General features: G+C 46.1%; 1 protein-coding gene across 1 annotated transcript in view; it reads right to left on the bottom strand.

The window, feature by feature from the left end:
• Window positions 1-114: 114 nt before the first annotated feature.
• Window positions 115-12,012, bottom strand: part of Prosalpha5 (proteasome alpha5 subunit) — a 37,845-nt gene continuing 25,947 nt past the window's right edge. The window contains exon 8 of the mRNA XM_075697008.1: window positions 115-296. Within this exon, the coding sequence (XP_075553123.1) occupies window positions 219-296 (78 nt within the window). The 3' untranslated portion in view covers window positions 115-218. The remainder of the gene's footprint in view (window positions 297-12,012) is intronic.

A 12,012-nucleotide genomic window follows, 5' to 3' on the forward strand; every position in this document is an offset into this window, starting at 1 on the left:
ACCTGTTTCCCTTGTCGAATAACTAAATCTACAGCACCACAGAACGTGGTGCACTTTTATGCACTTTCGTTTATAAACAAGCACGATGGCCACCATAAAAAAGACAGCACATCATTTCAATGTTGTAAAGTTACGTTACTTCACATGTAAAAAAAAGTTTATTTCAAGTGATGGATTGAATCCTTGAAAAAAGAAAAAAGAGCTGCACCAAAAATATCTTATATGGTGTTGATGACTGCTTCAACCTCCTCCTTAGTGAACATGTGGTAGCCATTGTCCTTTGTAACATTAGCAACCTGAAAGATAAAAAGAAACCAATGTTAGCTTCTCTTATCACAATTCAATATCAAAAGTGCTTCTAAACTTCAAAGGTACTCTGACCAAAACACAAGTGTTGAAGGGGCCTCACAATATCTTCATGAAAGGTGTAGAACATGTCTGATATATATTGTGATGAATATTTACCAGCAAAATGTTGTGAATACATCTTGTATGAATGGAGTTCCCAACAATCAAATGCAGCTCCTGCCAAACACTCACAGCCTTTGCTTCATATTCACTGTTCAAACTGTGCTTGAAGCAGTGCCATCATGCCCCGATAAGAGGTTCTCACCATGCCTCCACCAATCACCATACCAAGGCTCTGTATTGAAATGATTGAGTGATATCATGGCACAAATCTCCGTCAACACAAAATCTCATACGGCACAGTACTAAAAGTGTAGTTCACTGTATGATAACACCACCATCCCAACAGTAACGACATTTCTCCAATTTTGGTTCTGCTGGAGACTGCTCGGCTGTGACAGTAATCCACCCAGCAGTCAATGTGTTTACTCCTGTGCAAGAGTAAGAAGAAAAACAGTGACAGAGGATATGAAAAGCTTAGAAGTGCAGAGAGCCTTTGGCAGAGGTTTTAAGTGATCTTGTGGGCTCCCTAGCGGCTGCATGTACAGCAATTCTACATGGTTGAGATGTTCATGAAAGCATTGTCTGGTGACCAAGAAAGTTTATTTAGCATATAAAAAGAGTCCTGCAGGGCTGCACGAAGTACGGAAAGAACAAAACGATCCCACATGTAGTGATCTGTTGCTTAGTTATCACCTTGTCACAAAGTAGCCGGGCACACACTGCACCTACTACTGCAGCTAGGCTGCTGAGTGTTGGCTATGTTCATTATTTTGTTTTTTAAAAGCACTCAGTTTTTATTTTTCTTCTTTCTCCTTCTTACAAAACTTTGATGCCGTGATAGCCTGCAAAGTTTGTTTTGTGTGAAAGTGACTGCATTTATCTAAAACAAGAAAACCAAGTGTCAGAAAATGGTTTCGCAGCTAGTACCACAGAAAAACACATGAACACACAGCAGAAAGCAACAGTATGCAATGACTCGACTTAGCATATGTAGCCAAGTGAACAAACATTTACAAATGTCTGCAAGTGCTTTCATCAACCTATAGGCTGTAATACCACTATCATAGGGAGCGCCTCTGGGTTCATGAACAGCATGGGAATAAAGGTTGTTTCATATACATGCCTGATCCCCCAGCTCGCGCGTGGTGTCAGCCTTTTGCCAAGCTGAATCTCCATGAAATGCCGACCCATCAGCAACACAGGAGACATGACTAGCATGTTGGAGCTACTTTCTCACACAAACCATGATTTTCCCTCCCTGCAATGAGTCACATGCACGACGAACACACGTTACTGGGACACGCCTTGATTGGCCTCCCCATAACTGTCCCAGGGCACTTTCTCCCCCAAGCTCTGTACCGCTGCTTCCTCTCCATGGAAGATGCTCCCGTGATGTCCTGTCCACGGTGGACTGCTACCGGTTAGCCTTGCGCAGTGGCTGCACAGACTCTATTGGTTTTGCTGTGACCCTTCTTGCCTGCAGCTGAAACTGATGCATTGTAGTGTATTGTGGGTTAAAAAACTCGTGTTTGTTGGTGATTTGGCTCCAAAGCCTTCTCTGCACCATGCTGGAGAGTCGACAAACCCTGCCACAGCGTTCCTTGTGTGCTGCATAGTGGAGGAGCGTCGTGCCAATTACTGACCGTCGCTAGTAGGGCAAGCTTCATGCAAACCCATCTTCACAACAACCACAGGTATCCCCAGTTCAAGCAGCTGGCACAAGCAATGTCGTGCGCTTGCGCGTTCCCATTTGCACTTCTGGAACATGCCTGCCATGAAAAGCTTGCGGAAGGACACGCTTGAACATTGCACGACAGACCGTCTCAGGCACCACAGTGCGAAAGAAAGGAAGCAGCTAAACCAGCTACATTATATGTGCCTTATTTTATATACAGTGGAACCCCGTTCATACGTTTTTCACCGGACCGAGGAAAAAAAACGCAATAGCCGGGAAAACGCAACAGTGAGGAAAGCTCCGAAAATGAATGAAAAAAGTGCAGCTTCAACTATAGACAATTTATTTCCACAGGGTGCGCTTAGGACTTAAAAAGAGTCTAGAATGGTGGCTTGCCATTTCTTTCGCTTGCTAGAAATCACCACACGTTTCTCAATAGCCTGGAAGGTCGTATTGCTGTCAGCGTCGCTGTGAGGTGCGACGTACCTGCGGAGGAGGTCCAGAGCCGCGACGGCTTCTCCAAAGCTAGGATTTGGCAACCCCCAGGCATCATGCGACTCGTGCTCCTCATCGTCACCGTGCCAGGCAACGGCAACGGACGAATGAATATCCGTGGGAAATTTTGCCCTCTTTGGCGTAATCATGCTAACGTGCTAACGTTTGTTTAGTGTTGCTGCGGAGCGCGCGCGTCCGAGCAGCCCGGTTGCGCGCAGCGCGGTTTCGCGAGTAATGTAAACAAAAGAGGAGAGCTGGCCCGATAGGCGCAGCAACGCCAACTTCCGGCTTCTCTTTAGCTATTGGGGGCGAGGAGTTACGGAGTCACCATCTATCGGAAGCGCCTCGCTGGCGTAGTATGAGGGATCACGTGGCGCGCTCCTCATAGGTTTTGCTGTCAGCGCTCACTGAAAACACCACGCGCAAGCTCTCCCGGACATTTCTGTAAGTACTTTTGAAACGAGAGAAGTTTCTTACTGTCTAAATAATAATCTTGGGCAAACTGAAAGCACACAATCGTTTACAGACGCTATCTCCTTACCGAATACGTACAGTGAACGCCACTGCGCGCGGTCGCCGCGATGGAGTCTCCCTAACCGGCTTCTTGCGTGAAAGGTAGGTAAACGCTGAGAGCAAACTATGTGAAATATGTTCTTATAGTGTTTGTATAACTAAATGGAGCGTAATAGAACGAAGCCTCAATGCAGCGATCGCGCAGATTCGCAGTGACCGACTGCGCGTCTGCATGCTTGTCCGCGCACTGTTTCGCTTTCTCCGCGCGCGCGTTTTCGCACCGTGCCATGAGCTTTAGGCCGCAGAATATGAGCATTTGACAGTATACAAGCAACCATTGTTGCGTGGGCGCTATCAGAGCTGTTCAAAAATAATTTCATTGTAGAGACTTCGACGCCTACGGGGACTGTGATGTCCCGTTGCGACGATGCAATCTTTTTTTTTCTTCTAAATTCTTTGACCTTTCAATATTGTTTCTCGAGTTGCATCGCACTGTATGTTTATCCGTGTTCTCAGCGTGCAATTTCCCGCTGCTCCTTTTTTGTAATCCAGTGCATTAATTCATAACACAAACATGACCATATGCCATGCTTTTTTTTAAATGTGCTTCTTACCGCTGCCTTTCCACTCCACTGAACTTGCGAGTATCTATAGCATCGACCAGTTCATAGACCAAACCTTCATGACATTAGTCGGGCAGCGGACTCGGGCGAGCGTCTCTGCGCGTTTTCAGAACATCACAGACTGGGCGCCGTAGCAGAAATCTTCCTCGCGCTGTGCTTGCTGCATACCCGAGTTGTAGCCGAGGACTGTTTGCCGGTTTTATGTTTCACGAACCAAGCTTCACGCAGCTTCTTGTCCTGCGGCTACGTGTGAATAAGGCTGACACCGGCCTCCGTTTTGTGCGCCCGGGCCTGCGGCACTGAGCAGTCGCCTACCTTGTTGCGCGCCCTCAAAGGCAGCCACTACCTATTGTAGTGCTTTGAAGCGTTGTAAAGGAGACACTCGAAGCGGGAAAATTTCGCCACTAAATGAGAACCGCAGCGTACGAGGAAATTTAAACTCGTTTTCAGCTCTCTTCGGCGCGCCCGAAGCAGCCGACGCGGCCGCTATGACCACGTGATCCCTCCTAGCACGTCACGCCGACGGTGGCGCCAGCTTTTCCAGTGGTGGAGCTCGAGGCCAATAGCTTCCCGAAGAGTGACGTCAGGGCCTCTCCTGAGTTTCCTTCCTCTGTGAGTCAACCCGCCCAACAAACCATGCGGTGACCGTAATCACAGTGATGATAGTGAGAGCATTTTACACGAATGGCCACCTAGTGGCGGCCTCTCGAACTGGCGTGCGGCTTCTTGCAGCCAGTTCAATAGCCAAGCCCGGCCAAGCCTGGTCAAAACTCGTTAAAAGCCATAATGGCGGTTGAAGCGCGTTGCCTACTTTAGCCCAGGCGGGTTCGGGTTGCGACGCATCATGCGGGAACGTTTTCACAGCTACTACGTAACAGCGAAGTTCCTTATACATTGGATCCTATGGAAGCTATGCCGGGACCGGATGAAAGCGACGTAGCAGCCGGGAAAACGCAGCAGTGAGGAACGTAACAGCGGGGTTCTACTATCTTATTTTTGGTGTTCCTTTCAGTAGCTCTGGAGACTGAACTACTTTGACTGATTTGCTCAGTGCAGAGCTGACGATCAATTTACGGACACCATGAAATTTGTATATGCTCAGCTGTGCAGGCATCCTCCTTATGGCACTGCCATTCGCCCCATGGACATAACGTGTATTGACAAGCAAACCATGGGTGCCTTAAAGCACACTGTTTAAATTTGGGGCCCTGCATGCACAATGGCACATGAACTCGGCTGCCATGACAAGAAGAAAAAGTACATCCAATTTTTTACCAGTGCCATCCCAACAATGAAAGTACTAGCGGAAGGAAGGATGCACTGGCTGTTGGGTTCACCTGGTACAAAAAGCGAAGTTGATTCTTGCACATGACCTAGTAGGCCCCATTAAAAAGGGAAACTAAAGAGAAAACTTATTTGTGCCGTATTACAAGATTACTCTCCTTTACCAAAAAAGCAACTCTTGCTGTGAGAACAGGCTTGGTAAGCCAGGAGAGATGCAAAAATGAAAGACCTTTGGCAATGCCACCATTAAAGTTACTGCACCATCTTGCTATTACTTCACAGATTCTAGCAGCGTCTGCTTGGGCCTAGTTAACTTATTATTAGTAACGATTGACTGAATTTTTTTTAAGACAGCCAAAGACTGAACATAGCAAGTTTCAAGAACTTCTATTGAGCCACAACAGCCACTAATGCGAAAAATACTGTGACATCCGTGATGTCACACGACGTAGAGGCACTTGGGTTTTGGCAAGAAATGCAAATAATGGAACCTTAATGTTAATTTTTTGCTTCTAGTAATGAATACATTACCAAGAAATTAAAAGAGCGAAATTTTGTGATATCTGTTAAACTGATTTAGTGTTCTTTTTTAATCACAAGGGAAATGCACTAGCCTCACACTTGTGATTCACTGCAAAAGCATTTCTTGCTCACTGCTGGACAAAGCTATGTGGAATATCGATGCATTTGTAGCATATATATCTTAAAGTTATAGTGCTGGTCTCGGGATTCTTATTTAAATTGGACAGGTCTCAGGTACTGACGGGCTGCAATGATGCATCCGGACCTTTCTGTCTAGCACCAGTTTCCAGAAATATGGACCCAAATGTGATGTGAAATGCATTGCTATTCCGGTTAAATTTTCATACTGTATTTTCCCAGTGAAGTAACAAAACTGCAATAGAGCAACATTTCACTTCAGACTGAGTACGGCATTTTTTGGACTAAATTCCAGAAATGTTTGTTGTTAAATCATATATTGTTACGGTGAGACACATTTATTTATAGGAGATAGTGAATGATGATCGTGGGAGAGGTAGATGCTGAGCAGGTCACAGTTCAGGCCAATGCCCGTCCTCCTATTTCACGAACCGCCCAATGTAGTGTATCATTTCCCCTGTGGCTGATGATACCCACCAGGCAAGTCAGTCGGAGTATTGGTGGTGAAAATGTTTAAGAGGGGCGAAGTGAACAACGTCGGTCTTGCTGGAGCGGTGGCCAGGGCACATGAGGCGACATGTCACACACGTGACATCACTGAGACATGCCAGAATGACAAAGGGTCTGATGTAGGGGGCCAGAAACATTTGGTAAGGCCGTGCTTGCATAGTGGTGTCCACAGCCACGCCAAGTCACCTTTGGCATAAGACACATGCTGTTGGCACTCGTCATAATGAGTTTTGGATCAGTCTTGTGAGGCAAAAGTACAGAGGTGGGCGATACGCTAGGCATCTTCAACATGGCAGAGAGTCCATTGTGTTTGAAAACTGGAAGAACAGAATCAAGAGCAGTGCAGGGTTGGCAGAGATAGAGAAAATAAAAAGGGCAGCATCCAGTGTTCTCACACTGTGCAGTATCACAGCAAAAGTTAGGAAAGCCAAGACAGTGTCCCACTTTTTCTGTTCAAGCTACATCAAAAGGATATAGACAAGTGTCCTCTTAGTCAGTTCTGTGGGTGGTACAGGGCGACATGACGAAACTGGGACACAAAAAGACGCAGCAGCTCCTTGACGACATTGGCAACAAATTGCCGGCCACGATCCCCGATGATGTGAGTGAATCCATGGCGTAAAATGATGAACAGGATGAATTGCAAAACTTCAGCAGCAGTTGTTGCAGGGACTGCTGAAGTTTCAGCATAGCATCAGGTGGTCAACAATCTATAATCTACCACTGTGAAAGCAGCAATGCAACGATGCGAGACGGCAATGTAGAGAGGAAGCCAAAGCTCGCAGATAAATTTCCCCATGCTTACTTCACCACTGTGGCTCGTTATGTCTCGCAAGAAGTCTGACCCCTCCGATAGTAGACCTTAATGCATTACCAAGTGAGCAGCACGCTTTTGCCTTCACGTGTTACAGGAGTGTAACATGGTGCCAAACTTTTTTTTCTTAAGCACGCCACAGCGCTGAGTCAATGTGACCGAAGCACCTGCAACGTTTTGTCAAAGTTATCAGGGGTCGAAAACATTGACCAAGCGATGCTGCCGACCGAAGCAGCTGAACAAAAATTTTTTTGCTGTGTCGGAGGACGAGGCCTTCAAGTGAAGTTCAATAAATCTTGACTTTTTGCACCTAAGAGGAGTGTTGATTGATGTTCTTTTTCTTTCTGTTGGAACTTGTGGCTCATAAATATTTTGTTTACAGGACTTTAGTGCCATAAAATACATAAGCCATATTACGATGACGGCACAAGCATGCATAATCGTGTTTTATCAAGGCGACCGAGTTGAAATAGGCACGTCCTATACAGCGGTGCGACTTACATACAGTCGAACCCATTTGTAATGAACTGAACAGTTCTGCGAAAAGTGGTCGTTGTATTAGCAGGTCCTTACATGTGGACTCACCCTTCAATACGTGCAAAAATTAACAACACTGAAGCTGGTATCGGCAGTTACAATTCGACAAGACTTTGGTCTGAAAATCAGACTTTCCCGCATCTACTGCAAGTTTTCTTTAATCCCTTAAAGGTTACCGTCGGATACCAACTATTTCTGTTTATTGAGATATCTTAATGACATTTTCAGGATAGACTCGTTGCAAAAGCATTAGTAGAACTACAAAATTCCGTGCAGTTATGTTCACTGGTTCTCAAGTTACAGCAATATGTCAGAATGGTGCACATGGTTTTCTCATTCCAGGCATGGAGAATTTTCAAAAGGTGCTGCAACTGTGACATTCACTGTGATGATTCCCAGATGAATACCTCAGGGTAAGACAGAGCACTTTTTCAAAATTTTAGCAGACCACCGAATTTAGCATTGGCAAATAAGATTTTATCAATCAAATTTTGATTAAATATCACAAATCACAGGCACAATATATAAAAAAAATTGACTTGTCTGGAAATCTGATGAGCAGTTACAGAGATATGGCTGGAACAAGCAGCCTCACCAGCCAAAAAAGTCATTTTGAGAAAGATGTTCCAAAAGGACTTCTTGGGCAAGTTGGTGCTTAGATTTCCTAGGTATACTTTGTGGCGCAAAATACATTTCTTGAAAAGGGACAGAAGAAAGGGAGACAGTAAAGTGCCAAACTACCAACTGTTTAACGACAGCCTGAACAAACGTATGGAAGAAAATACAACTTCCGCTCATGCGCAGGGAGCCAAGGTGTGACAGAACAACATGGTCATGATAACATACTTTGGATGAAGCACATTTCTGCGGAATATAATACGATAGATGTATCGCTGACACAATCAGACGCTTTCTTTTTAATATAAAACGCTTCCAACAACTCCCTTGCAGTTTGGTCCCTACTTTTGCCAAGAATCAATACTTGCTCAAAGTATGGCGTACAATGACAGGCTTTACAGTGCGCAGGAAGATGCGCGTTGTCACACTTGCCGATGCTATTAGAGTGCTCCCTCAGTCTGTCATTAATACAACGTCCCGTTTGTCCGACGTATCACTTGCCGCAATCTAGGGGTATCTCGTAGACCACCCCTTCAACGTAGTCCCTGAAATGTTTGGCGTGCTGCTTCTGGCAGCCCCGCGGCCCCTCGCGTGTGATCCGGGGGCACAATTGAGCTAACTTGTTGGGAGCCGAAAAAACAACCGGAATGCCATATCTGGTAGCTACCTTCTTGAGGTTATGGGTCACACGGTGCACATAAGGTACTACTACTGGTTTTACTCGCTCCCTTTCCTTCGAGTGCGTTTTCCCACTCGCAACGGTAGCTTTCAGCTTCTGTAGGGGGGACTCGACCACGGCATTTAACAGTCATTAAACAGTTGGTAGTTTGGCGCTTCACTGTCTCCCTTTCTTCTGTCCCTTTTCAAGAAATGTATTTTGTGCCACAAAGTATACCTAGGAAATCATTTGGAGAAAATGAGCTTTGAATGTTTTGAGCACATATAATGGTGTTCTTAGGCACTCTCTTCTTTTGCTGCCTTTCCACATTCTCTTGTGATCGCTTCTTGGCCTTTTCCAAGCGCAAAGAACCTTTCTCGGCTGCCCGTTGAATGGCCAGGTGTTAGCCCCACTGATGAACATAGCTCTTGGGTGGCCCTGTGGCAGCCAGCATTATATCTTGAAAGTGCCTCATGCGGTGCTGTCTCCGCAGCAATCAGCAACGCATTCTGCTCTTTGGGCATCAGGAATCACGGCACGGAGTGAAATGATTCTGGTGCATTCTGCGTCTTTGCTCCCAAGCAACGTTGCGGAAGAGAAGCCTGTGAGAGGCGCTCATAAACAGGTAGCAGTGCTTCTACAACATAGAATGGAAGATTGTACCAATGCTTCGGAGGTGGCAGACCATCACTCTTGCTGGCGTTATGACGACACCGCAAGTAGTTGCACCCTCAGGGCACAAATCGTGGTGAGGATCCTTGTCTGTCGATGTCCCGTGGTGGTACGATGCCATCACTGCACGCTGCATTGCAGCCACATCGTTGGAATTGTTCCGTAGGGCCCAGCCATAATAGTCGGTGAACTTGTCGATGAAGGCCTTTGCTAGCCTGCCTTTCCCTCCTAAAGCCTTGCCACTTTTCTGCACAAGGTTGCGCAGTGCTGTCCCCATCTTCTTCTGGGCGTGGTTTAGACATTCCTCTTTTGAAATGGGGACCAGTCCATAAACATTTTCTTGCACAAGTGTAGAGAATGTGGCACCATCTCCGTCAGACACGAGCGTTGTGTAACGGAGGTTGTGCTTTGGCACTGAACGTGAGAAAAGGATGACAGCTGCCTCAACCTCCATCCTTCCAGAGTCAGTGTTTTTCTGGCACACACGATCCTTCTGGCAGCATGCGTAGCTTGGGTCTCCAGGCTTTGGTCCTACTTGGCAACCAAGGCACTGGTTTGCTAGCGTGGGAAGGCGACACTCATGAATACACCAACTTTCTTGTCTCACCCTCGCACACTTTCACTCACACTTAAAGCACACAGCATGCAAGGTGCAATAGGATCTTATCACAGTTGGACATACAGTCAACGAATGAATTTTCAGACGCCCAAATTTTTGGACATGCCTGATATTTCGGACATCTTCGCGGCACCGCCACGAGCCGCATAGAATCAATGTATAAGGACATCTTAAGTTTCGGACGCTCGAACCCCCCGCCGTCCGATTTTCCGGACTTTTTGATGCGACGGAGGGTTCTTTGGCTCCTCGCACAGCGCCCTTGCGGAGGAAATCGACTTGCAGCTGAAGCATATCACCGCTTTGAACCACAACTAGCCAAATCTAGCCGTCACGCACCGATTTGCTCTGGCCACGCTGGCTATGTTTATCGCTGCACTTCCGCTTCCGGTGGAGTTTCCGGAGCGGCGCCATTTAATTTGTTTGCGTAGGCCACGTTTTGGCTAGCGTGGTTATGGTGGCTAGAGGGGGAGGTGTCAGCATCGGCTGCACTGCGCCGTGTATGGCGGTGCGGTATTTTTTCATGACAGCGACAGATGGCGCGCTCGTAGTCTCCGAGATGCCTTGCGTGATGTGTTTGAGCAATCTCTCCGGCTCCAAGCGCACGTCGTGAAGTCTGTGGTGAAGTTAGCTTCACCTGTCCCGCTTTTGTTAGCTTTTGTTTGTTTGCTTGTCATAAGGAGTTCTGAGTAGCCCTTCTTGACCCACGCCACTGCAAAAATTTGGTCGAAATGCAGAGTAAGCTGGATGATCTCCTGGATGTGGGCCTAAATGAAGTTCCCGAGATGGTAAAGCATTGTGATGCGATGCCAGATCATCGTGAAATGCCGAGATCAAATAGCGACTCTCGCATACCCTACTACGTTAGCGGGTATGTTACCAGGAAAATGCTAATGAGAACAAAGTGCGAAGATTGTTCTCTAGCTGTTGCTTCAAGCAAAAGACTCGCGCTTGCTTCCGGAAGAGTCGTGCCTTACCAACAGCATGGATAGAGGTGGCCTGCTTCACCCATCTCAGGCACTAAAAGACTTGGTTGCTGCGATGGAAGATGCCTTCACGCATTGTTTCAGCTTTAACAAGTCGAACGCTGACAGCATCATGGACCTTATTTCCTGCCTGTCAATAAATAAGCTGGATATGGTTGGCTGTGCGCAGCATAGCGTAGAAATCACCAACCAAGTGATACGGTTTTTTGTCATCACGAGGTTGCACGTCCTTGTCGCAGGAGAGAACGCATCGAAGCAAGGGAAGTGAGAAAAAATGACGTACCTCAAGTTGAGGTGCATAACATAACTGCAACACTGCAAAGTTTATATCAGCAAGACCAACATAAAGCGTTTGTATATGTAAAACAGCAATTGTTCACATCACATTGTATGCCCAAAGATATCTGCATATCTGAACAGAATTTCCCACCCGACAAATTATTGTTTGCACTGCACCTTGTTCACCGTTTCTGGGTATATACCTCCATTATACATTGGATTTGCGCTCCATTTCGTGTCATATTGTTTGTTTGAGAGCTAACAACCATATATATAGAGTCGTGTGTATTATTTTATTAACAATAAATATTCTTTTTTCTTTGTAAGGCATTTTTGGCATCATCTGAGCTGTACTAAATACACGAACTTAGTTCTTTGCAGGTTTCTAATATTGGAAACCAAATTTCCCTTAGCGCTCTCATTATGCTGAGTTTTGACCATTGGTGCCTACAGTTCTACCTTTCATTGCAAAATTAAATAAACTTGAAATAATCATGGTTCACTCGAGCGGCCCGTTTAAACTGATGAGGCGCGCCACAAACCAGTAGACGATTAGGACAAGCACTTGTAGCTCAAGACACTAATAAAGTCACGCCAAACAGAACTTCATACGGCACCCCATAATAGTCTCTTAAAATGTTAAAGCGGCACTGGCAAACTG

Source organism: Dermacentor variabilis, chromosome 6, assembly GCF_050947875.1.
Source record: "Dermacentor variabilis isolate Ectoservices chromosome 6, ASM5094787v1, whole genome shotgun sequence".
Taxonomy (NCBI): domain Eukaryota; kingdom Metazoa; phylum Arthropoda; class Arachnida; order Ixodida; family Ixodidae; genus Dermacentor; species Dermacentor variabilis.